The sequence below is a fragment of the Eptesicus fuscus genome, chromosome 6 (genome assembly GCF_027574615.1).
Source record: "Eptesicus fuscus isolate TK198812 chromosome 6, DD_ASM_mEF_20220401, whole genome shotgun sequence".
Classification (NCBI taxonomy): Eukaryota; Metazoa; Chordata; class Mammalia; order Chiroptera; family Vespertilionidae; genus Eptesicus; species Eptesicus fuscus.
Window position 1 is genome coordinate 52579127 of NC_072478.1, and position 27163 is coordinate 52606289.

Here is a 27163-nt window from a genome sequence, read left to right on the forward strand (position 1 = left end):
GTCAAGAACAGACCTTGAGCTATTTTTTTAAATACATTTTTTATTGATTTCAAAGAGGAAGGGGGAGAGAGAGAGAGAAACATCAATGATGAGAATGAAGAGAGAGGGAGAGAGAGGGAGAAACATCAATGATGAGAATGAAGAGAGAGAGAAACATCAATGATGAGAATGAAGAGAGAGGGAGAGAGAGGGAGAAACATCAATGATGAGAATGAAGAGAGAGGGAGAGAGAGAGATAGAGAGACATCAATGATGAGAATGAAGAGAGAGAAACATCAATGATGAGAATGAAGAGAGAGAGAGAAACATCAATGATGAGAATGAAGAGAGAGGGAGAGAGAGAAACATCTATATGAGAGGGAGATATGAATCGGCTGCCTCCTACAAGCCCCATGTTGGCTGAGGACCCTTGGACATGTTGAGCCCACAGACAGGCCTGGAGGGTACCTTTGCGGAGTCCGTGATGTTATCCCAGTAGGGGGCTGGGAACTCGAGCTTCCCGGCCAGGATCTGGTCGAAGAGGTCTTCCTGAAGATTGTTCTCACTGTTGGCGACAAAGAAACAGAAGCAGAGCCTAAGTCACCACAGAGTCTCCAACAAAACACTCACGGGAAGGTGGGAGAGGAGTCCAGCCTCGGGCTTGGGCATGTCCCATCTCCACTGCACGTGTGACGACACTTTTCCCTTTAGACATGAATAGTGAGCTTGAGAACACTTCCAATGGCCTGGGAATGAGAGAGAGAGAGAGAGAGAGAGAGAGAGAGAGAGAGAGAGAGAGAGAGAGAGAGAGAAGGAGGGGGAAGGAGAAAAGAGGGAGATAAAGGAGAGACCCACAAAAACTCAAGAAAGGTGCGGAGTGGGTACAGCTCAGCTTGGAGAGATGAAGGAGGCCTGGAGATGGATGGTGGTGGTGGTTGCACAAAACTTTGGAAATGTGCTTCATGCCACGGATCTATATACTTAAAACGGTTAAAATGATTCACTTTGTTATGTGTATTTGCCACAATAAAAATGACAAGAAAGCCCTAGCTGGTTTTGCTCAGTGGATAGATCATCAGCCTTCGGACTGAAGGGTCCCAGGTTCGATTCCAGTCAAGGGCACATGCCCGGGTTGCGGGCTTGATCCCCAGTGGGGGACGTGCAGGAGGCAGCCAATCAATGATTCTCTCTCATCTTGATGTTTCTATCTCTCCCTCCCTCTCCCTTCCTCTCTGAAATCAATAAAGACAAAAAAAAAAGACAAGAAAACATGGGATCCACAAATCCTATAAATCCTCATTCCGGGAACAAAAGCCACCTCAGCGTCTGCCTCACTGCATGGCTCATGGCAGTAAGAGTGGAAAAGCAGTGATGCTGAGTCAGATCTCCTTGCCCTTCCTCTTCCCCCTTTTCCTACCAAACAGCCAAAGATGAGCGAAGCGGCCAACCTGTGAACAAGTCACCCAGAGGCCAGAGTCGGGGCTGGACAGTCAGGACATAATTGGCTCCCCCTGGGAGCCTGGCGTCCGGGAGGAAGAGCCCATGGAGGACGTCAATGAGAATTGCACAGGTTGAAACGAGCTCTCCTTGCCGCCCGGTGGGCAGCATCCCCATCTGCGCCTCACTGTCACTACCTGATGGTAAGGGTGCACTGGCTGGTGCCTAAGGAATACATGAGGACTTGTGACAGAAAGTGCCAGGAAAATGCAGCAATCTGACGTCCCCAGCCCTTCCCTCCCCTGCCTCACTCCCCCGAACCTGCTTCTGCACAGCCACAGAGCCCCCCACCTAATGGCCCACCCATGGCCAGAGTGAGAACAACGTCCTTGCTTTTCAGGGTCATCACCAGGCCCCAGGAGAAAACTCAGCACGGACTGTGGGAGTCAACATCACAACCCAGTGGAGTCCAGTCCCCCTGGCAGGTGTACAGCGTTTCTCTTAGATTCCCAGCACGACCCGCAGCCGAGTGCGCAGGGTGCCCACGGGCCCGGCTCCCAGCCCTGCCAGAGCGGGCAGGGAGTGTGGTGTCCTTAGAGACAGGCAGTTAGGACAGTGCCCACAGCCAGACTCCGGGGCGGGGAGAGGACGGGGCTATCTCATTCTTGTTCTGTGAAAAAGAGTAGCGTCTTTGAGGTTTGCAAATATCCATGACATCTACCCAAGCCCAGTTCAATGCACGGCTGCTGGCCACGGAGCCTGGGTCAGCAGACACCCTGAGAAGCTAACGTCAGCCTGAAAACCGGGCAAGGCACGAGATCCCCACCGCTCTCCTGAAAAGCAGTTTTCTTTGCGTGTGGACAGACTGTTTCTATTTGTGTGTTGTTGTTTTATTTTGTTGTTTGTATTTTTATTTAAATATATATATATATTTTTATTTCAGAGAGGAAGGGAGAGAGAGAGAGATAGAAACATCAATGATGAGAAAGAATCATTGATTGGCTGCTTCCTGCATGTCCCCTACTGGGGATGGAGCCTGCAACCCGGGCATGTGCCCTTGATCAGAATTGAACAAAGGACCCTTCAGTCCGCAGGCCGATGCTCTATCCACTGAGCAAAACCGGCTTGGGCATGTATTGTTGTTTTTTAAGTTTTTTTTTTTTTAATTTATTGAGTTTTAGAGAGAAAAGGAGAGAGAGAGGGAGAGAGAGAGAAACATCTATATGAGAGGGAGATATAAATTGGTTGCCTCCTACAAGCCCCCCACTAGGGATTGAGCCTGAAACCCCGGGAATGAGCCCTTAGCAGGAATCGAACCAGCAACCTTTCAGTGCACGAGACGACGCCCAATCAATTGAGCCACACTGGCCAGGGCAAAGTGTTTCTTTCTAGATGTCTAAACATTTTCTTTCCTTTTCACTTATTTCCTTACTGACTGCACTAGGCTCAACTGTCCTTCAAAATAAGTGAAGGATGTACCTAAAACATAATGAGGTTCCAGAAAAACCTTTAGAAAACCAGAGGACCCTAGTAGACAGTATTAGAAGCTATAAAACAAATCACCTCTTTCCAGATCATCCCCTCCATCCCTCTCTATGACTTCAGTCATCTCCTTTTCTTTTTTTCCTGGAATCTCAAGTGACTTATATTCTGTTAATACATATGGCTTTTATTTTGTTAATAAACAGCTAAAAAGTTGGAAGTGAGTCTGCAGCATTCATTCCGGTTCTTGGCAAACATAGCCTGAGTCAACAAACAGAACCATGGAATGTCCTGGCAATTAGGATTCACCCCGAGCGTCCGTGCTGTGAACCGCCAGCGGTTCAGGCTTCCCTCACTAAAAGAACAGAAAGCGAAAGATAATTTATCCTTCTTAGTAGTCACAGAAGAAAAGCCACTCTGAATCTACACTGGATTTATTACCACATGTATACGCCACAATCTGGCTAAGATGCTTTGGGGCACTTATCCTAAAACAAGACAGCCCCGAATCAAGGTGCTCTACATCTAAAAATGTGCATTAAGAAAAACCTCAAAAACAATGAAAGAATTTTCATCCATTCTCTCTCTTTTCAGTGATGAGTCAAGGCAACGTCAAGGTCAGGTTAGGTAACCTGAGAATGTGGGTGGGTGAGCTATTCTACACGTGATGTCCAAACATTTCATTTACGGGCTGTGCCTGTTTTTAAGAGAAACAAACAAAACAAAAAAGTCTCAGTCCCGTCATGCAAATACTACTTTCTGTCAGTGGCCCTAAAAACACTTGCTTAGGCAATAACTGTCGGTTGCCTCTAGAAAACCAATATCCTGGGGTTGAGAAGACGGAAGAAAGAACTCATGCCAACCTAAGACCAAAGCCTGGAAGAAGAAAAGGGAGAGACTCTAGAGCTGAAGAAGCGGAAACGGTAAACGGCACATAACAATTTCAATTAAAAGGCTGCGGGCTAAAATTACCCTGGGTGTAAAACAAAGACAACGTTTTGAAATATCTGTTTGAAGGACTTTCCTTTTAGGTACACATTTATGCAGACCATCTATTTTATACCAGGGCCCTTTATCATGATTTACGGGATCATTCCACACTGTGCTCCCTGTGCAGATTGAACAAAGTCGGTCCTGGGATCTCTCCAGAAGGTCTCTGTGCTGTGAAGATGCCTCTGTAACAAGCACTTCACATTACAGATTCCCCTTCCTCACAGCATAGGAAAGACAGGAAGCATTTTCGTAAATTTCCTAAGTAAGCTACCTGGAGTTGTGGGACCGGCTTCTGAGTATAATGTTTAAGGGCAGTAGCTTTACTGCCTTTGATTAGCCAGGCTTAACTCCAGATCCTACAAAGAAGCTCCTGTCCACTGGGTATCAGGTCACAATAAGCACATACTTGTTTAATGTGAGCCTCACTTTCGTTAAAAAGTAAAAAAGCAAAGTCCAAGGAGAAAACTCCCCGGCTGCACTGACAAGTGGAAACACTAGAGGGAGTTGTGAGCACACATTCCTCTAACACTGATCCCTCCCTGATACCCTTTTCCCATTGGTCTCCACTTGGGTCAACCATCACGGAGGGGAATTACGCTGTAACTGGCCCCAGGATCGCCAACTACCATAACACTACCCTCCACGCTTCACTAGTTCCCAAAACAGGTCGTCGCTGAAACCAGCCAGGGCACCGCGTGATTGAAAAAATGGCCACAAATGAGTCCCCTCCCTCTAAGCATGGGTCCTTAATCTTCTCCCACACTTGCTCCAGGCTTGGCTGTTTAACTTCACTTGGCCAATAGGACACAGCAAAGGTGAGGCAAGCGGAGACTTGGAAAGTGCTCAGAGGCATGTGCCCTCTTCTAGCTGCTTTGGGAAATCCGGAGTCCACCGACCTGGGAGACCCAGGCTAGCCCACTGGAGGCTGAAAGGCACACAGCCAGGTCATATCTGTTATCCCAGCTCTGTGGTCGGCAAACTGCGGCTTGCGAGCCACATGGGGCTCTTTGGCCCCTTGAGTGTGGCTCTTCCACAAAATACCACGGCCTGGGCGAGTCTATTTTGAAGAAGTGGCGTTAGAAGAAGTTTAAGTTTAAAAAATTTGGCTCTCAAAAGAAATTTCAATCGTTGTACTGTTCATATTTGGCTCTGTTGACTAATGAGTTTGCCAACCACTGTCCCAGCTGACTCTGAGTCAACTAGCAGGCATGTGAGAGAGGCCACGCTGGACCGTCAAACCCCCACTGAGCCAACCCAGGCCAGACCAGAAGACCCACCCAACTGATCCACAGAACTAACTGGCAGCCCTAACTGTTGGAGTCATTTGTTATTCAGAAAATGTTAAGTGATAGGTGCCATAATCCTACAGTCCGTGCAACCCACCTGGGCAATGTCCGTGATGGAAGACCATGATGCCGGTGGCCAGACAGAAAGCTTTCCAGCTGCAGAAACCGAACCCATGCCACGAGGACAAGGTCCCACTCACTTCTACGCCTTTCCCTAACGCTTGTGATTCCCAGCCCTCAACTGAGCATACCCCAACGTTCTGTTTATTTTTCTTGATCCATATTCTTGTGATGTGTGTCTTGACCCCTAAGACTCTCAAAAGGAGACGCTGACACCTCTGTGTCACTCCCGTGCTCACGGTAGTGTCCGTAAAAATGGTCAACTCAGCTGAACATCGATCGTTTCAAAAAGGTAAAACTTTCAACTTTTCTGAATGTTTGAAATCTTTCATAATACGATGGTTGGGTGTGGTGATGAAACAAGCCTGTTTTTCACATACGGACCTAACACCACACTGTCAATACCAGGACCTCAGAGGATATGTTGTGCTCACCATTTGATTCCTGACATTTAGAATAGCTCGTAGCACACAGCAGCTACTCAACAAACAGTTGTGGAGTGAGCAAAAGAAGAGGTTAAAATGTAAGAGCGCTCAAGAAAGACCAGAAAAAAATCGAATGTGCATGAATAGGTAAACTTCTGCTTCAAAGTCACTCCAAAGAAGGAGACGGAACTGATCAAAAGAAGTGCTGAGGGCGAAGCCCCATGTCAAACCTGTACACATGCATGCCGTGCCTCCGTGACACACCGTGACCCGCGTGTGCCCCCTCTGCTCCCAGGGGCATGGTTACCAAGGAACCAATCCCTTTGTCCCCAGGCCTATTTTTGCTGAAAGTGTCTGTAATTCCACTCCCCTGAGTATTATGTGAGTGGATAAAATGAATGTTCTAAGTTCTCTGTTTCGATGAGAACTAGGTTGAATGCTTTGGAAAATGAGTGGTCAAAAAACTGTTCCCAAATTAAGTAGGAGAGACAACTATTAAAAATTGGAAAAAGGTTTTCCTAGAAGGATCCGATCGCTTCGCAGGATCTTTAAATCTCACTCCACGTGAAAATAACTGGGAATGGAAACTGCAGACACTGGACGGTGGGTGTGGTTTATAGAAGAATGACCAGCCAAAACCGGTTTGGCTCAGTGGATAGAGTGTCGGCCTGTGGACTGAAAGGTCCCAGGTTTGATTCCGGTCAGGGGCATGTACCTTGGTTGCGGGCACATCCCCGGTAGGGGGTGTGCAGGAGGCAGCTGATCGATGTTTCTCTCTCATCGATGTTTCTGGCCCTCTGTCCCTCTCCCTTCCTCTCTGTAAAAAATCAATAAAATATATTTAAAAAAAAAAAAGAATGACCACACAGCAAAGGCCCTGGCCTCACAAGGGATATACATGAACAGGTTGTGGAATAAGATAAAAAGTGAGAGGCAGGTCTCTAAGTTTTAGCTGGCATTGTCACTGACCAGCTCTGGTCCCGACTGCCAGGAGTAACATCTGCTTCCTGATCCAGGGAGAGGGTTTACAATTCAAACGTTGTACTGACCTTCGGAATGGCGGGAATCCACAGAGAAGTATGTACGTGATCACGCCCGCCGCCCAAATGTCCACCTTCAGGCCGTAGCTAGGGAAACAAAGTGGGTGGAAGGGGGAGAAATAACGATATCACCCCCAGAACCCTCCACATCACCCGAGTACTTGGCCTTGTGAGAAAAAAAGGGCCTTTTCAGTATCGAACTGTCCATGTCACGTAGAGGAATTCACTGCCCTTTGGGCAAAGGCATCTGCTCTTCTCCCAGTCCTAATGACAACCTGGGGGACACTGCCATGTTCCCAAGACCAGCCTGGGGACAAAAGTCCCGGCCCAGGCCCAGGCCCAGGCCCAGGGCTCTTGAATGTAGAAGCACAAACTTAAGTTCCCAAGATCACAGTCATGGTGCAGGTAAGCCCTCTCTCCCTCCCTCCGCCTCCTCGGGAGTCACGTGAAAACACAGGAGGATGCCCCAAATATACCTTTCCCACCAAAGAAGGGCACTAACCCAAGCCACCAGGGGTCTCACCCGGTTTCAGCGATGATTTCTGGAGCCACGTAGGTTGGGGTGCCACAGACGGTGTACAACGGCCCTTCCACCACGGTGGCCAGCCCGAAGTCGCCCAGTTTCAGAGACTTGGTTCCGTCGGGATACTCGCACACCTGGAACAGAAGCCAGCCGACTGTCAGACGTTGCTTTTGGCCTCAGTGATTCCAAGAGGGGCCTTGGAATGAGGTAGAAATGGCACCGATATACTGACCAATAAACTCAAAAGAAACCTCTGCTTGTGATAGTAACACTATGATTTGTCTTTGATGCTTTGAAGCCCGAATGTTGCTCTGGAGAGATTTTTGCATGATTGCGTGGAATTTGAAAAAGACATTTCCTACCTCTGCAAAAAAAAGGCCCTTCCCTAGGAGTTTACTGAACACGTGCGCATGCTCACACAGCAGGGAGGGATGCTCACCTGACGTGGCTTGAGAGGCCTCTCAGCCTGGAAGCGGGACCCTGGCCTCACTGCGTGCTTCCCAGAGGGAGGTCCTCGAGAGCCTCGGAAATGTGTTTATTAAGTGCCATTAAAGCACTAGTTCTCTAAGAGACTTGTATGTTTCATTTAGAAAATAAAATTAGGACTTGTTCTCTGCAGAGTCAATGATGAATATAAACATTACATGGGGGAACCTTGGAAGTTTAGACAGAAAATGAACGTTGGAATCAGACAGCTTGAACGTGAATAACCAAGCACTCCCCCTCATTTTCTGGCTGTGTGACCTCCGAGAGTCACTCACCCTCTCTGAGCACATTCCCTCTTCTGCGAAATGCGATGATATGGGATTGGTGTGAAGATACAAGGAGAGCAAGCTCGGATCAGGGCTCTGTGAACGTTCCTTCCCTCGCCTGGAAGGTCTGGCTGGTTCCATCAGATAACCATGATACTGGAAAAGGTCTAACCATGTTGCTGAGATGTCAATGTTTTTGCTTAAATTGAAACAACTTTTCTAGACAGCATTTCAGCAACATGTACATTTCTTAACATCATTTATAACCTTTGGTCCAGTAAACCTACTTCTAAGAACCAACCCTGAGGGAACAGAGATGGACCCTGAGGTTATATACCAGGGCATCAATCTCAGACTTATCTTTTAAAAAACTAGAAGCAACATAAATCATGCTACATCCCTGCAATAAAATATTATGCCATCACTAATAAGCACATTTCAAAAAATATTAATCATATGGACACACTCACCATATTACATAACATAAAAAGGAATATTCAACATTTTAAATATGTGTGTAATATAACACACCAAAATGTTTAGTGTGTCTATAGGCGTTAACACTGAGGATTACTTGAACTTCCTCCCTTTTATTTTTCAGTAGTTTCCAATGAACATGCATTGGTGCCATGATTAGGAAAACTTTTATATGTAGGCAGATTTTCCTTATGGGACCAAAGTCTGGAAGCTACATCCTAAATGGATGGATCTGGAAGCAATCCAGCGTGTTTGAGAGCATAATATAGGTTTGACTATAACCTCTAACGTGCTCTCTATTTGTCTCTTGGATGTCCATTCTGAAAAGCCCGAGTTTCAGAGACTAGCTGCAAAGGCCTAATCTGGACTTGTGTGACATCTTCTCTATTTTCATACTTTATCGTTTTCTTGCCCTCATATTTTACTATGAGCTACCCAGATTTTCACCCAAATTACTACTTATGAGAGGAGGTAAAACACTTAGAAAATTATGTTTTTTCAAGATAAGCATGTTAACAACATCATCCATTAGTCTGATACTTAAAGAGGCGAGTGATTTATACAGCCCTCAATAAAACACATCAAGGGCCTCGGGCGCCCCCATCTTAATGACCCCCAAATCTTTACAGGCATTTCATAAAGGGTCACCCTGAGGTGCCGTCTTTCTGTGGGATGTCCTCCTGAGTTTGAGAAGACAGTTTTTCACCCGGTTTGGATGCCCGCCTCCACGCTGATGTCCTCCACGCACACCCAGCGCACAACTGTAGGCGTTCAAGTTTCACAGGGGCGGCCGCGAGGCCTGGAGCCCCTCACAGACATTCATCATCCCCAGTCACCCCGACTCAGCAGGACCATATTCAAAGCTCCTAATGGTTTAGCCTGAAGCAACAGAACCCAGGCTCAGTCCTGCGTCGTAGGCCGCCTGTCCATCCATTATGCCTAACGTAAACACGGGTGAGAACACGCGGGTGGAGGAAATTACAGCCAGAATTTATGACGCATTTACCAGAACCCAGACGTCAGGAAGAAATTCCCGAAGTAATGGCAGCGATAAGAACATTATAAGCAACATTATGATTCCAAACGCACGATGAGAGTTTTTTTTTAAAAAAAGTTTCATTAATGTCATTGTTATTTTGTTTTCATAACTTTAAAATACACTCATTAGCTACGTTTTTTGAAAAATAGTGTTTATTTTAGACATTCAATTTAGGGATGCCTAGGGGTCCTCAAGGGTTGTTGTCAGACCCTCAGGAGTCCCAGAAGCCCCGTTTTTCACAGCCCCTGTGAGGAGTTCCCAGTCAGTCAGAGGCGGGAGCAGAAATAGGAAGGGGCTGAACAGTCCATAACCGCCGAGTTATGTCTGAGCAAGTGGTGCTTCTTGGCCAAACATCAAAAGGGAAGCGTCATCAGGGGCAGACGAGCCTGAAATAATAATATTTTATGAGTCATCTCTCCCCAGGGCTAGACACAGAGGCAAGTGTGTGAAAGACAATGTGAGTACATTTCAAATCTCCGCTGGAGACTCTCTTCAGACAGGAAACATCTATCTACCATCGGTCTATATGCACGCGCGCGCGCGCACACACACACACGCACACACACGCACATACACACACGTATGTCACTGCTTTAAGAGGCTGATTCGCACACACACGCACGGGGTCTGCATTACCAGTGTGAGCTGGAGAAGGAGGCGAGTGCCCCGGGCTCCAGGCGTTCTGTCTGGCAGAGCTCAGTTCTCCCCGGTCACCCGCATTCCCGCAGGACTTGGGAGATTTCTATATTCTCCCTGGACCGCTGTCCCCACCCCGCGGGACCATCAGGAAGAGAACTGTTGCCTCCATTTCACAGATGAGGAAACTGAGGCACAGAGAGCTCTCGTGAGCAGTGGATACCCAGTGCACATTATCCAACCAATACCACTGCCGTCCTAGGGCAGTCTGCTCTGAGGAGCCGCAGGCCTGGCAGAGCCCCACACACACACGCAGGGATTCGGGGTGCAATCAGACAGACCCCGCTGTGCGCGCCGCAGCCCCGCCACGGGCTGCGACGCCGGTGAAGAGCGGCTCTCGGAATGCACACATAAAAAATGTGAGGAATGCAGATCCCACAGACGCAGCGAACGCCGCGTGTTCTCTAAATAAAATGTCCACGGGATGATTTAGAAGGACTTCAAATGTGAGAAACCAGCCCTCCGCTCTCCCGGTCCCCGGAACTCCTGGAGAGCGGGATTTATCACGGCCGCACAGTTAACTCTGACAGGGCACCGCCGGCCGTAACTCACCCGGCAAGGGCCACCGCCGCGCTCCCTGACACGGCGACCGCGCACCCCGAAGGCAGGCCGGGTTTAAATTACGGCCCGGCCCGGCCTGGCTGCCAGAGGAGGGGATGCAAATCAGATGTCTGCTCTGGCGCTTAACGAACGAACGGAATGGGTCCTGGAGCAGGAAGAGGCTGGCAGTCACTGTGTGTACTTTCAGCGCCACCGGCACGTCTCACCCTCGGCCTCACCCCCGGCCGGTGCCCACCTGCGGGCGGAATCTAGACTCTGCTCAGTGGTCTGGCCGGGATTCCGAAGGCAGGCACGTGTGTTCTTAGACACGCGCAGCCAGGGGTGTCCGGAGGCTGGCCCGACGGCCCTTCTTCCCATTTCACACACTGGCTTCATCCAGACATCGGTGTGGTCACCTTTTTCTTTCTCCTCCCTTCTGGGTGGCACAAGGGGCCTGGCCGCACAGACGAGGAGCTCGAGTCCGAGGTCCCGGTGACATTCTGGGGCACACCGCGTGAGACGTCACGCCCTGTCACAGCATCTTCCGCTGATGCGTTACACTCTTTCAGATTCCGAGACTGGACGTGCACTAAAGATTGTGAGCGGAAAAGAGAAGGAGAGGCGAGCGTGGACTCAGGGAGCTGGGAAACGGACACGCAGGTCCACAGGAAGGTCACGAACGCCCCGGGCAGCCTCCTGCGGGGCCCAGAGCTGCGGCTGGGGCTGGCTCCACAGCAGCCCATGGTTCGCGGGGGCCTGTGGCTCCTTTGTCCACAGGGAACGTCGATCACGGCAGCACTGGGGTGAAGGGGCACGGACGGCTGGGAGAGATCAAGGGGGTGGCCTCACTAACACCACAGCATCTGTGTCTGGCCACACTCGGGGACAGTCCTGTCACCTCTGCCGGCAAAGCCCTTAGGCAAACCCAGCCAGACGGCGGGGGAGCCTGGGCCTGCCGTGGGCGGACGCCTGTTTGGAGGAGAGCACACCACGTCCTCGCCTCCATCCCGAGGCCCAGGTACAATGCGGTCTCCGTTCCTCCAAGTTCCTAAGACTGAATCCACACTACATCTGATTTTACCGAGCAAGGATATTTCCTTCCCTAACAGGAACATCCAGAAACAAAACGCAGTGCCCCCCCCCCCGGCAGGAATCAGTCAGAAAAAAGTCACACACTTTCAAATGGACGTTCAGAAGTCGTCAGATGGTATTACCCAAAGGGGAAATACACCGTGGACGGGCAGGAAGCCCCCAGCATGGCCTCAACGCCTGTCCATCCAGGCACATTCCTTCCAACGATTGTCTGCGTGGTGCAAGCACGACTCGGGCTGTGAAGATGCGTGCCCCAGCGCCAGCAGCTAGCTAGCCGAGGGACCGTCAGCCAATCTCCAAACATTTCCTGCACATCCACTGTTCAAGGCCCGGGGATGCTAGGGTAACTGAGACACAAACCTTGGCCCCACTGGTGCTTACGATCTAGAACAGGAGACAGACGAGTAGAGGATAAAATCGGCGCACCATGGCAAGTGCAGCAAAAACCAGAGGTGGCCACCACTGACTCTGCCCAGGGCTGAGGCCAAAGAAGTCGTGCCTTTGGCTCAGTCTCACAAGATCGGTGTGTCTGTCACAGTGCTGGGAGACAGGGCAGCGCAGAGACCAGTATGGACGTAAGCAGACGAGGTATAATGCTATTGATAAAGTCAGTTTTAACTAACTACGGGGAATGGGGAAGCCTTCGTTGAGATTAACATGATCTAGAACACTCAAGTAACCCCACCTCCCCAATAGTAATGATGATGACAGCTCAGCCCAGAAAGGTAGAACTAGATAAACCACCTGTCTTGTGTATGTGTGTGTGTGTGTGCGTGTGTGCTCGCACAACTCCCCAGTCAGCCTCTCTAAAATTCCTCTACAATGTAGACACAAGGATGGGCTCCATCAGCAAGCTTTGCTTAGTTAGTCAAGCCACCAGGAAGGTGTGTTAAAGGTGGCTTGAAGGTTACTGCCACCTGGTGGGATGGGTGGGGAAGGGCTGGTAACAGAAAGGAGGCTGGAAAGGTAAATGGACCAGATTAAGCAGCACTTGGAGCCCAGCCAGTGTGGCTCAGTGGTTGAGCATGGACCTATGAACCAGGAGGTCACAGTTCGATTCCCAGTTAGGGCGCATGCCTGGGTTGTGGGCTCAACTGCCAGTGGGGGGCGTGCAGGAGGCAGCCACTCAATGATTCGCTCTCATCACTGATGTTTCTCTCCCTCTTCCATCCTCTCTGAAATCAATAAAAAATATATATACTAGTATATATATATATTTTTAAAGAAGCACCCTGAGGGCCACAGAACACGGTTCTTCTGTGGAACAATGGGGCAAATGAGACTTTTCAGCAAGAAAAATTAGCATCTCTGGGTCTCAACTTCTGTATCTCTGAAGCTGAGATGAATGGACTAGACGCCCAAAGTTCTGTCCAGCTCATAAACGGACCCTCATGTTCTCATTCTGTCTCCCATTTATTCTCCAGACTATTTTGCCTCAAAAGAATTTCCCTGTTCACCTTTCTTCAGTCAGTACCGTCAACAAAACAGAAGTAAAAGCACATTTTCTAACATCTGGTAAACAATACATGCAGAAATGCAATTCATTTGAGGAAATACATTACTATTTGGCGGTGACTGACTTGCGTCAGACTGGTTTTCGAAATTTAAACTCTCTCAGTCCCTTGTTGCAGGACTGGTCACAGACTCTCAAATGTCACTGTTTGCATGTGATTATGGTCATTTTAAAGGAAGAGAGGCCTGAGGTGGGACAGAAAAAGCAGAGGTGGCGTACCAGGAGGTTCTCCGGCTTGATGTCCCTGTGCACAATGCTGAGGCCGTGCAGGTACCTGAGGGCGTTGGCCAGGTTGTACACCATGGCACTGCCATCCCGCTCCGTGTACTTGGTTGAAGAGGTAATTGCATCAAAGAGGTCTCCACCCTGAAGGACACGAAAGAACACATCAAAATATCAACAGTGGCAATCCCATGAAGGTAACAAAGAAGGTCATGGGTCTGGAGTCGATTTTTTAAAATGCTACTAAAATGGATGATTGTGGATAAAGCTTCAAGGTAACAAAACACGTTTCTGATTAGGTCCTGGAAGAATACGGTTAAGTCTCTGGATTTGGCACCAGGGAAACCTCTTGAGAGCTCTCCCCCTCTTACCTTGACCAATTCCATCACCAGGAAGAGCTCGGTAGCCGTTTCCATCTCCTCCACCAGCATGATGATGTTTGGGTGTTTCACTTGGCGCAGGATGGACACTTCATTCTCGATCAGGTGCTCCTGTCAAACAGGGGGGTGGGGGAGGTGACCAGATGGCCAGGACCCCTGCCCTGTCTGTACCCCGGAGGACATCCGTCTGTAGGGCTGGTGCTCAGGGAAGCAGCTCCCTCGGTGCAGAGACACCCAACCCTGGCCTCGCTAGTTCCCACAGGGACAGGTCAGGGTGACATCTCAGGGTGACTAACAAAAAGAGCAGGCACCATTCAAAACAGCCCTCTGCAGGGCTCAGGGGGGCCGCCCTGGCACATACAACACACGGCCTTCCTGTCTCTTCACGGCCTCCTAAACCTCAGGGGGCTGTGACGCTATGAACCTGCAGGCACACGGCACTGTGCTTGTTCTTCAGCTGGAGCCACGTTTTAATCCCCGTTTCCTCGGAAACAACGACTGGGCATAAAAGGAAACGGCATGCTTGTGGCATAGGACGTGGGCATTAACATTTCGTTCACCAGAGGATGTTCCTGATGACCTTGTATTTCAGAAACCAGGAAACATACGTGCTCATGGGGACCACGATTCTGATTTTAACCCTCCTCACTTCTCTGAAAATACCACCCGATTGTCAGGCCTGGTGAGTCGTGTATTGGGATCTGCACTGCAGCAACCACTTCACTCACGGCATGAAGGAGTTATTCTCCACACGCAACTAGGAGTCATGAACAACTGCTGCTCTATTTTATCAGGAGACATGAAATCCCTCAACAACATCACACCTGACGGTCCTCATGAACTACAATAATGAATTATTTTGAATTTGGGGTACACTCTGTAAAATTAACAAGCTGCCCTCTGACACATTCTATAGACACCATTTGCTACCTAAACACACACACATATGTGTATATCCGTGTAAGTGTGTGTGTGTGTGCGCGCGTGTGTGTGTGTCCCTTACACTGTCCCTTGAGCCTCTGCTATCATAAACCCCAGAACTAAATTTAGTGATGCAGTGGGAACACAGTTATCTTATCTCTAGTTCAGGATACTGTTTATGGTTCCTCTCTTATCTTCATGCATCCGTGTGAACGTGTGTTTTCACCGTAAGCCATCTCAAATGCTTTTCTGACAACAGTTGGAAGTATAAACGATAACAATAAGTAACACGCAGGGAAAATCGGTTGCAAGCGGCGGCACAGGATGGGCTGTGTTTCTTGAGTGTGGAATGCCCTATGCTTGTCCAGGTCAACACTGGCCAATGACGGCGCAAAGGCTAACCAGAGGCAGGGGAGAGAAAAGAACCGATGCTGACCAGGAATCCAGTCACTGTTTGTCCATCGCTGTGCAGGGTGCTTGTGCAACATCCTCACCCTTTATCCTTTAGGACAGTGCTTTGAGGCAGAGTGCAAACCCCAGGTTCCCGACATCCAAGCCCACACTTTCTGTGCTCCACAACGTCACCTTTCCAAGGAGATTGCTTTAGTAAACGTCAGGTTGGAATTTTTCAAAAGGAAATGATAGCTGCACAGCTGTACACATTTAATTCCTCCAAAAAAACAGGAACGAGAGGCTGCATCATAGCGAACTGGGCGGTGAGGTGGACCCACATCAGGCTTGGAGCAGGAAGGAAAACCTGTGCCCTTAGCGAGCAGGGCTGGGAGCAGAGTGAGCTGTACTTTCCTGAACACAAAGGGGGAAAAATGAATCCATTCCACGCTCTGTGAAGCCAGGATAGCTGTCGCTACCACTGTAGTAAAAGAGGCATTTTTAAAAAATGCTAAATGGATATATCACTTCAGTTCCACCTCCTCCCCATTTCCACCCAAGTTGGAAGAGCCTGTAAATTGACCTCTGTTTGTGATGCTAATTTAGAGTGATGCATGTAAAATGATCCCCATCACCAGGACCCAGGAACTCCCTCACACTGGAGTTGAAATAAGATGTCTCCCACCTAAGGAGACTGAGCCTCCCCAAAGTTGTCTTTTCCCATGAAAGGCGTGACAGACAGGCTTCTGGGCCGTCATGGAGGACTTTCCCCTGGACGGCCGGCAGTGCTGCAGTTCAAACAGTGCAGCAATATTTTCTCTGCCACATTTGTTATCTCAGATCACTGTGTCCTACTTGACAGCGGGCTGGTATTCTAAGCACAGAGCAAATGCTGCTGTTGGGATGTGGGAGCTGTTAGCCTTTGTTCCCAGCCCCTGACTGCGCCTGTGTGGTTGTCTATGAATCCACTTTTAAGCGAATCACCATCAGTAGCAAAACAAAAAGCAATGCATGAAAATCTCTACAAATGTTATCTTCCCATTTCTCGGGCAACCCATAACTTATCTTCGCTCCTAATACCTAAAAATACTCTCTAGATTTCATTTTCCAGGAAAAGATTTCTAAATACAATAGGAACACCACTTTTGCCTTGAACTGCACTGAACTAAACATTGTTCGACCATCTACCATTATTTATGCTAAGTGATTCATGGTTCCGACTCCGAATAATTTACATATGAATCATTTCCTGGCAGTGTGCCCTGGTTCTGTGTGAGTAAATGACAAGGAAACTGCTAACTTGGCAAAGGATACCCCGCCTTATCTCTGGCTGTGGAGGTTTTGAAGGCACAAAAGAGACAGAGATAGAGATAGATAGAGAGACAAAAGGAGGAGGAGGAGCAGGAGGAGCGGGAGGGAGGAAGGGAGGGAGGGAGATTAGGGAATAAACAACTCTCCCAAACCAAACTAATCATCCTGTCTCCACACTTCCCAGCCCATAAAACACACACAGTCCTTTCCTCCAGTGCCCTGTCTCATTGAAGGAACCTGGCTGACCAGAGCAGACAGAAATCCCCGCCCCCCCAAAAAAAACCCTCCCTCCCTCACTCTCCAGTACAGCTCCTGCATCACCAGGTCTACCTTCTCGATAGCCACTGGATCCATCCACTCACTTCCATCCCCAGTGCCATCTCTCACGGAGACCTCTAGGCATTTGCACAGGTACTTTCTCCGTCTGGGATGTTCTTTCCCCACATCTTGGTGAATTCCTGTTTATTCCTCAAGACCAGCTTAGATCTCACCTCCTCTACACAGCCTCCCCTGCTGGGTGAGGTAGCCTCTCAGCTGCTCTCAGGGCCCTCTGTGCTGCTTCCCGGCACAGCCCCTATTGGCTGACCTGGAGACTTTTGTTTATCTTGCTCTCCAGTAACGGGCCCAGTGAGTCCTGAAGTGCTCGAGTGAGTGAGGAAACATATTGCACATGGCTCTTGAGGGGCACTGGCTTCACAGCTGGTATCGCTGTGCCCTCTGAGTATCGCTGAGGAGGATGCAGTCAGAGAGAGGGATGTTTAAATCACCGTCTGTGATTCCTGTGGTGGAGCTGTGTAGTGGATTGAATAATGGTCACCCAAAGAGAACAAGTCCCTGGAACCTGTAAATGGTGCCTTATTTGTATGTGTATGTGTGTGTGGCGGGGACGGGGAAGAAGGACTCACAGATGTGGTTACGGTTTCTGCAAGAGCTCGCTCTGGATTAGCTGGGTGCCCTCACAGCTGGCCTTAGGAGATAGGAGGCAGAGGGAGGTTTCCCGCCCAGAAGAGGAAAATGAACACGCAGGAGAGGGAGTGAGGTGAGGATGGAGGCCGAGGTGGGAGTGATGTGGCCAGAAGCCAAGGACCACCATCCGCCACCAGAAGCCATTCAGTCAGAGGCGAGGCGCAGGTTCTCCCCAGGGCCTCCGAGCTGTGAGAGAATAAATTTCTGTTGTGGTAAGCCACCGAGTTTGTGGTAATTTATTCCAACGTCCTTAGGAAACGACTACAACATTCATTTGGATTTATGTCCTGTCTGGGCTCATAACACGTGGATAATGAATGCAAGGCTGTGGGAAGAGAAGGAAGGACCACTTCTAAGTACCATAACAGGAAGCTCAGAGCTTCAGACACTGTGGGAATTCAATAAATATTCATTTAGAATGAATATTATTTAGCATATTAGACATGGAAGAATTCTAAAATTTACAAACACCACAGCCTTCTCAACAGCCTCCATAAATCTGGCCCCAAAGCTGATCTTGCAATACTCTCCTGCTCAGAAGGTCTGAGCATGCTCTCTGTGCGTGGGGCCTTTGCTCAGGCTGTGGCCACAGGCAGGAGTTCCTGCCATTGCTTCCTGCTGAAAGCCTGCCCACTGCTGGGAGCCCAGCGCAAATACTTCTTGCTCTATGGTGTCTTCTCTGATGGTTTCTCTCTCATATGCTTCCCCACAAACTCCCCAGTTTGCAGAACTGGTATTCATTTATATGCTAAAATACCCTACTTGTAGCTCAGTACCTCGCACACGTCAAATTTTAGGTAAACTTACCTAATAATGCTCATGGATATTGCAGACAAGCAAACCGAAGAGCAGAGAGGTTAAGAATGTTTCCCCCGGGGTTCTTATTACACGAACAATGGAATAAATTTAACTTGGAGAGGGAGCATGATAGACTGGCCAATGTATAGGCTGAGCAACCAACTGGCCCCAAATTCCTACCCCTGCTCTGCCTCTGCTGTCTAACCCGAAACTCTGTCGCCTTTTATGTAAAACTGGAACATCTGCCGGCATCATTAAAGCAGGAAGGCCAACTTGTTAGTTTGAAAGGAGGGTCAAGTCTCAGACTTCTCACACCTTTCGTGTGTTCCTGGGTTTTATTTTGAAATGTGCATCTCCCAGAGAAGAGATTAAAATGTAACATTTTAATCTTTATTGTTGACCGTATTACATATGTCCGCCTTTACCTCCATTGACCTTTTCTAGCATATTTTTTTGATAGTGAGGACCAAGATCAAAACAATGTACTGTTTTAGGATTAAGGTTTCTGAAAAATGGCAGGGGAAAAAAAAAAAAAAAGCTTACAAGTGTTTCCTGCACTAGTTTCACAGGTTTATTCCTGTTATGGACTTGGCAAATCCCACTTCAATGCCCTCAACACAAGAATCATCTTACCAAGGTTTCTCAGTTTCTTTTACAAAGCAGTTATGTATACTGTACCTTTCCACAACATTTAGCTTTGTCTATAATCTTCAGGGCAAACTCCTTTCCGGTGGCCCTGCGGAATAATCAGAGGAAGGCCTTTTAAAGCTGTAAGTCATAGATAAGCTAGTGCCATCCTCCCCATTTCCTCCACAGCACAGACCCAGGGAGGACCATGCGGCCTGGGGTCCGGGAGAAAGGTACCCCCAAAAGGAAAAGAAAAAAACCCGAAGCCACACTGCCCATCTCCTTTTTTACGTAGTATTATGAAATAATTTACATATTAAAAGTACTTAAATCCTGGGGTATCCGACATGGACAAAACACTGTTGTTTTTCCCCCCCAATACTTAAACCTCAAGATAGTTCTCTTAGAAGGCAGAATAAAATTAGGAAAAATGATTCAAAGTAGCTGAAAAACTTCCTATTGCTAATATGTCTTCACGTTAACCTATGAGTCCATCATTCCAACCTGAAAAGTCCCCAGACTTTCAATATCTATTTCTCAGCTCCAGCTCCATCTGGGGCCATCTTCACCACACCTCCCGATGCCCGCCTCTGGCACCAGAGAGTTCATGTACGCGGACGTGCGACTCTTGTTATTTAACATTTAATCACCTTTCCCACATTTTAGTCTGAACCTGCCAAAAGATATCTTTGCATATAGGAAAACAGTTCAACAACGAACGTTTCAGTAGTTCTGGAATACAGCAGTTCCGACCAGTGGTCACACTACCCACCAGTGAGGCCACCTTGGAAAAATAACTTTTATTTAAGTTGCTTCCCTATCACATAAACCAAACCCTGCCTCGGATTTCTGACGGGTCCTTAGAAGTCCTGTTTTCGATGCTTCACTTGTTGCCGGGGTGGCACTCTGTGAAGCAGGCAGAGCTAAGGAGGAGGCTGAGAGGACGGGGATGGGACGGGGGGGGGGGGGGGGGGGGACCACTACAAGGAGGTGCAGCAGAATGGACAAGCAGTGGTTGCCAGAGCTTCCTGGAAATTCCCCACAAAGAGTAAAAATACTACTGGGAACAGGCAGGGAAGCGGCAGGCATATAAACACAGGGACTAATCTGAGTCTTTTCCGGTTTGATGTTGTTTTCGAAAGGCCTGCAATTTGAAAGAATGCATTTCTTACCACTTGAGAATTCAGGACCTTAAAATAAAGCCGGACACACACAAATATAATTCTAATACAGGCAACAGTCTAAACACTGTTCTTCAGTGGAGTCCGAGCTCATGCATCCTGAACTACTGGTCTATGCAGCTGAGTATTAACTGAGAGGGTCACTGTGGGGATTCAATGAGTTACACCACTGAGAACCGTGCCTGGTACAGGTAAACGAGACACGGGATTTTAAAAGAATACATCTTATTCTTTCCCAGTGTTCTCTGGCTCGTGGATGAGACATGATATAGTGCTCAATCCAAAATCAAAGCCGGTGTATACTCACTCTATCGGTATACATGTGTTTTTTCCCTGACAAACTGCTTGTGGGCATGCAAAACAGCTGGTGCCAAAGTTAGGCTCTTTCATAAAACCTTGTGTTCACTCCGGTAAGAATAAACTCCAAGGAGAAATGTATGTGTAGGTGGAAAAATGATTATCCTCACCATCCACTCACCTGTCCATGCACTCTTTGACTACTGCAAAATTGCCATCACCAATAACCTTTCCAATTCTGTACTTCTCAAGAAGAGTCGAAGATTCAATGCACCTGTTTCCGTTCACGCCTATGAAAGAGGATAAATGCAAAGCTGAAAGAACACACCAACATTTCATCTTGATTCCTATATACTTGTCAATAATTTGCAATGCATTTATATCTAAATCTATGGTAAAACTATAAGGAAAGTCTCTGAGCATATTGTCTGAATAGAATACCTGAATCACAGATTTTCTTTTGACTTGACTGGTTGGAATCAGAAACCAATAAAATCAATAAAGATAAATATCTGAAATACCAGCTAAAATAAGCAATTAGCTTTGTGTAACAAAGAAGTCTAACTAAAACTTCAAACCTTTTTGTCAAATTTGAGAAAGAAGAAGGGGATGATGTTGGGATTTAACCTTAGAAATTGTCACAAGATTTCTCCTCAAGATTTTCTAGTAAAGAAAACTCTAGCCAGCTAGGATGCCTGTTAAAGCTAATAACCAGCTCAAAGAAAGACAAATACCATATGATCTCACTTATACGTGGAATCTAATGAACAAAATAAACTGACAAACAAAATAGAAACAGAGGTATGGATACATGGAACAGACTGACAGCTGTCAGAGGGGAGGGGCTGGAGAGACTAGATGAAAGAAGGTGAAGGGACTAGCAAAAAAGAAAGAAAAAAAAATCAAACCACCATATATAAATAACACATAGACACAGTCAACAGTGTGGAGATGGCCAGAGGGAAAGGGGGTGGAGGGTAGGTGGAGGTGGGCAAAGGGGCAGAAAATGGGGACAGAAAGAGACTTTGCTTGGGGAGATGGGTGCACGATGTGGTATACAGATGATGTTTTACTGAGCTGTACACACTTGAAACCTGTATGGTTTTTTGAACCAAAGTCACCCTAATAAATTCAATTTATATATATACTAGAGGCCTGATGCATGAAAATTCGTGCAAGAGTAGGCCTTCCTTCCCCTGGCTGCCGGCACCGGCTTCCCTCTGGCACCCAGGATCCAGGCTTCCTCCTCCAGCCGCCCGAGGGACCTGGGACCCGGGCTGGCTTCCCTCCAGCCCTGGCTTCATCAGGAAGGACGTCCGGAAGGAAGTCCGGAATGACGTCCAGTCTAATTAGCATATTACCCTTTTATTATTATAGAAGATATTATAGCTAATTCCTGGCTCAAAGTCTTCTCAAAAAGGTGGTGATAGTGGGCGGTGGGGAACAGGAGGAAGAAGTGGTTAAGGTGAACTACTTTTTACAATGTATCTCCAATACCCAGGACATTGCACACATCACATAAGGAAACTCTTTTGTTAACTAATTGAGAGAAAGAAAGGTCTACATTTAGGACTTGTGAGCAGGTTGCCACTAAGGAAAAATAAAGAAAGCTCAAGTCTAAACTGTGAGACTGGACTAGCTTAACAACCCACGAAGACCAAATTGGTGACATGACCACCTCCCTGCTTAGGAAGATAATTGAGCACATGTGGATCTGGGGTGGCCACCAAGGTCACACGGATGACTCCCTTTATACACGTAACCATCAGATTGAGAACTACCTTCGGGACTCAGGCAACGATCAAGTTCAGGCCCACCATTTATGTTGGAAGAAGATCTGCCATCTGCAGAAACCTGCTGAGAGAGGAGAGTGACCATTACTTATCAGGAAAACTTGACACATCTTCAGCTCGCCAGTCCTTAGTTAACAGAAAATGCTTATGGAATGTAAAATACAGGCCCAGAGGAACAGAGGCGGCACTGCCTTTCTTTTCCTCGCACCTCTCTCCCTACACACATCACATTAATGCATTTTATCCTCAGAGACAACATTTTCAATTAGGATTAGACATCAGGAAAATTGACAGCGTGTTACTCTTTGATATTGTGTTACTTTTGACAATGCAATAAAATAAAGATGTCTATGGCATCGAAGTTCTATGGGGTACTTATGAGTAGCAAAAGAAGGCTTTGAACTACAGATTATTCCAAGTCAGCAATGAATCCCCAGATCTCACAGCCGCCCCTGAGGCTGACCCCAGGGCGTCCCTGCTAAGGGCAAGCCCTTCTGAGAAGCCAGCCCCACGCTCCTGACGGCACCACCTTCAGGGCCCAGCGTGCAGCCCTGGCTCAGCCCTCGTCTTTACCGACCCTGAGGTAGCAGGAATCCCTCCTGAGCACCGTGAGGATTGTCATTACCAGGATCCAGAGGGAAATAAAATATAAAACCAACAAAAAACTGAAGCTCCCATTCTAACACAGAAATACCTCTAGTTATTAGTCAAATTGAAAAACTCATGTTATGAATATTATTCATATTTAAGTTTATTATTCTGTAGGCTTATGGAATTTTTTCTCAATCCCCAAGGGCTCTTATGCTTTTGAACTAAAATTTCTCCCTTAGATCTTTAATTTTCTCTCCTCTTCTCTCTCTCTATCTCTATCTCTACCTCTATCTCTCTATTATTCCTTTCAGGAGTTTACAGGGTCAAAGGACCTACAATATCTTGAGGAAGCATCTTCCACATTTTTTTTGTCTTGGTATGCTTCCACACTTGCATCTGTGCCCAGACAATCCAACTATCCTGGTGGCTTCTGGCCCATCTTCATGACTGCATCCCCCGTAGGCAGCACCATGTCTGGTACCCAGAGCACTGAACTCACGCGTGCGCCACAAAAGCGTCAAGGACACAGGCCCACGGCAGGAACCGCCTTTCCCAGAGTGCCCAGTAGTTGGAGTCACTGGGTCTATTCTCTGAGTGAGGTGAACTTCACCGGAACTGGGTTTGGTTCAAACCCCGCGAAAGCCCAACACTTATAAAACATCCCTTCACACAGGGCCATCCACAAGTTCTTCTGGAATAAAAGACGAGGCTTGAGAATGAGAAACATGCAGACACCAGGCTGTTTCCTCAGACCCCAGGTAACCGCGCCTGCGTGGACAATAGAACCGGCAGCAGCATGTCCTGTGAGGAACCCGAGGCCACGGGAAAGGGACATGGGATACACCAAACAAGCCAACATCCGGCGTGGCACACCCCCCTCGCCAGGGGTCTGTTTTCTTCCCTCTGCCCTGGCAAGTACCTGTGCAGGTGCGTGGGGGTCCCTTTCTGAGGGGCAAAGGCTGCACTAAGCTAAACACCTGACTCCCCAGAAGTCAATCATGTTGCTTCCTCACAATACAAGGTAACTGGTCAACAAGGAAGGGTTTTAAAAATTGAGCATTTGCATTTGTTTTGTTGCTTTAGGTTATATGCCACTGCAATACTAAGCGGCTTCTAAATGGGCAGGAGTCTAAACGAGGATGTTAAACCAAGGCCCAGAGTGGGGATGTAAACTGGTGGGAAAGGAAAACCACCACTCTCCACTGTTCTGTCCCCGCAGCTCCCACCTCGTCCCTGTCCCCCTCATGCTTCTCTCGGCAGCTCATCAGCGGCCCCCTTCGTCTCCCCCGGTCCACGCACTGTTGCCAGAGAAACTTCCACGGGACGATTCTGGTATCAGCCCCAGGATCCAAAAACCTCAGTGGGTCTTTGTTACCAACAGAATAACCCCCAGATCTTCAGTGTGGCTTTCAGATCATGATGTCCTCATACCTGCCTGAACCATTTGTTTCCACTACCTTCCCCCCCTACATTTAATACTTAGATGAACTCATATCATCCTGTTGTTAAAAAGTTACTTAACCTTCCCAACTCTTATCTTTTGCTCTGAATATAGGGACAGTAGCAGCACCCAGCTCCAAGATTTGCTAAAGAATTAAAACTAGCTCACACCGGTAAAATCATTTAGCACAGCCACTGACATGGAACACTAACTCAGTATCAGTTATTAGTGTCTTTCCTTAAAACCTCTATCCCACACGGAGCCTCGAAGTGCGTGACTGCGGACTGCTTTTAAGTTGTTGAACGTGCAATGGCTAGAAGAGAACTTCTGCTAATGATTCATTCCAAGTCTGTTCCTCCTCCCATCCAACCCTTCCGGGTCTGAAAACTGTCAAGGGAAAGAGAGATCCAAATTCAATTCCTATCAGCCAAATTCTTAATGGAATCAAGACGAGAGAAGTGTCCTCTTTTTGAAAGTTGGGTCTCAGAAGATAAATGGAAAGACCCCCCCGCTTGATGGCCGCTTGCCTAGATTGCAGTGCTGAAGGAGGACCGTCAGCGCCCAGAAACAGCAGTGAGCACAGCTGACCTGCGTGTCTAAACCTCACCGCCCAGACGGGGCAGCCCCAGCCTCGGGCCACAGCTGGCTGGTCAGGCCTGGGCCCCAGGTAGGAACTGCCCCCTCCCCACCCTCAGAGCCGGAGGGAAGTGTGCAGTGTGCAGGCCCATCGCCCCTGCGGAGGTCCTGGGCCCCACCTGCCTTTGTGCCAGGCCTGCTTGCTTACTTTTCCTGGAAACAGGTAACTCTCTTCAAATAAGCCCCTTTCTTGAGCCAAACTGAGTAAGCTTTAGTTCACTGCGAGCTGATGTCTTCTTTCGGACTCCAGGGCTTTCTAAGAAGGAAGTCTTGAAGGGGCTAAAATGCAGGCATTTTTAGCTCTTCGTACATTTTCACATGGATGGGTGACCCCCTCGGAGTGTTTAATGAGCGTCTATGCCCCACTGTGGCTTACCCCACGTTTACTTGGATTAGACCCCACGCCCACCTGTCCTGATTCCCAGGACAGCCCAACAGAGACCAACCTGGTTGGTGTTGGGATTTGGGGGGCAGCAAAGAGCAGAGACAGACCAAGAGACAGAGCAGGTGGCAGAAGCTGGTTCTCTGGCGACTAAACGAGGGTGGCAACAGGCTGAAGGCGTGTGCCTCCGAGGAGGGGACAGCCTCACGGAGAGGGTGAGAGTGAAGGGTCAAATGAAAGCCAGCTTCCGTGTGTACCTGACAAAGGTCTCATGAAATCCCCTGGAAATGCAGCTTTCTCAGCCAAGAATGGCAAAAAGGACATTTTTCAAAATTCTCAAATGGAATGATGGTTTTTTTTAAAAGCATTTAAAAAATAGAGTTAACAGGAGTGATATGTAATTACTTATCCAAATATGTTCCTTTAATAAAAAATAGAGCTTTCCTGAAGAAAATGACAACATGAAAAACTAAGGGGAATCCCCTTATTCCAGCCCCACTGACTAGACAGTGACATGACTAGACACAGGGCGGTTCTCCTCTCCTCCCTCAGCAACGACCTGTGCTGGGCTTTTAGAGGCGGCAACGGTGAAGGGACACGCTTGGTGCTGCCCAGAAGTTTGCAATCTTGTGAAGAGGCTCCTGTGTGCACCTCAGCCCTTCCACACGGCCTCGACATCCAGGCTGTGGCTCCTGCGGCTCCGAGGGTCTGCGAGCTGGCGAAGAGCCCCTCAGCTCAGGCGAAGATCTGCACTTCCAACGCTTGTGCGCACAGCTGGTGATTAAGTTCACTTGACCTCCCAGGCATGGAGCCCGGTGATCCAGGGTCCCAGAAAAGCCGGGTGTTCACCACGATCTCTGGACAGATCCCGGGTGCACGCAGAGCCTGTCTACTGGGAGCTATGGAGCAGAGCACTCCCTGTGTCCCGAGAGACACGCAGACAAAGAGCCCTGAAAACCAACGGGTAACGCTGTGCCTACGGAAGTCTCCCCGTTTCCCAGGCACAGTGTACGCGTTTCCCTGTCTCTGGTAAGAGAATCATTCTCGTATTGAAGCAAGGGTTGCATTAGCGCCGGAGTGATTCAAACATGGCATTCCCGATGAAACCTGTCTCGTTTCCATTGTCTAAGAACGAACTGTTATTAAAATCTCTTACCATGCTAATGCGCTTTCATGCTCCCATCAGCAACGATGATGCTGAGACAGCACAAAGAAAGTGCCTGGACGCTGCCCGTTGGGGAGGTCCCCCTCAATAAAGCGTAAGTGGATGACAGCATCTGGGCTCTTTCAAGATAGCTTCCATAATTACTGAGCGGTTCAAAGCGATGGGATTGTGTTGAGGGGTGGGAGGAGAGGGGGACTATTTCCTGAGGAGGCCCTGATTGGTCCAGGGGGGAAGGTGATGAAAGCTGTGGAGATATTGGGGAGCGTGTTCTCCGTGACCTGCACCGCTGCCCTGCCCACCTCCTCCTCTGGCAGGAGCAGCTCCGTTTTTATGAGCAGGGAAGGGAAATGCACATGAATCCGCTTCTGCTAAGAACTTTTTCAATAAAAGACTTAAAACAGAGCGGAAAAGGCTATAAAGTGTTCTCAGCTGCCAGGATCATTTAGAAAGGCACTCAGGGCTGAGTGAGTCCATGTGATAATGAGTCGCATTCCAGCTTTCTGCATTTTTAGCCAGAAGAAAGTCAGGGCAGAGTGTCCTACATTAAAGTTCTTTCATACATGGATGATTAAATTTCTACAAAACCTAAAATTTAAAGAGGAATGGGCCCTAGCTGGTTTGGCTCAGCAGATAGAGCACAGGCCTGTGGACTAACGGGTCCCGGGTTT

General features: G+C 48.2%; 1 protein-coding gene across 5 annotated transcripts in view; it reads right to left on the bottom strand.

The window, feature by feature from the left end:
- The window catches only part of DCLK2 (doublecortin like kinase 2), a 132685-nt gene that overhangs the window by 7214 nt on the left and 98308 nt on the right, over positions 1–27163 (bottom strand). For 3 of the 5 annotated variants that reach the window (XM_028151536.2, XM_028151532.2, XM_028151558.2), the window contains 8 exons: positions 22269–22341; positions 20669–20777; positions 19061–19118; positions 13988–14107; positions 13614–13760; positions 7286–7419; positions 6772–6849; positions 448–544 (listed from right to left, as the gene is read on the bottom strand). In XM_028151536.2, the coding sequence (XP_028007337.2) occupies positions 448–544; positions 6772–6849; positions 7286–7419; positions 13614–13760; positions 13988–14107; positions 19061–19118; positions 20669–20777; positions 22269–22341 (816 nt within the window). Of the gene's footprint in view, positions 1–447; positions 545–6771; positions 6850–7285; positions 7420–13613; positions 13761–13987; positions 14108–19060; positions 19119–20668; positions 20778–22268; positions 22345–27163 lie in introns of all 5 variants that reach the window. The other 2 variants (XM_008144003.3, XM_008143999.3) reach the window with 1 other exon arrangement.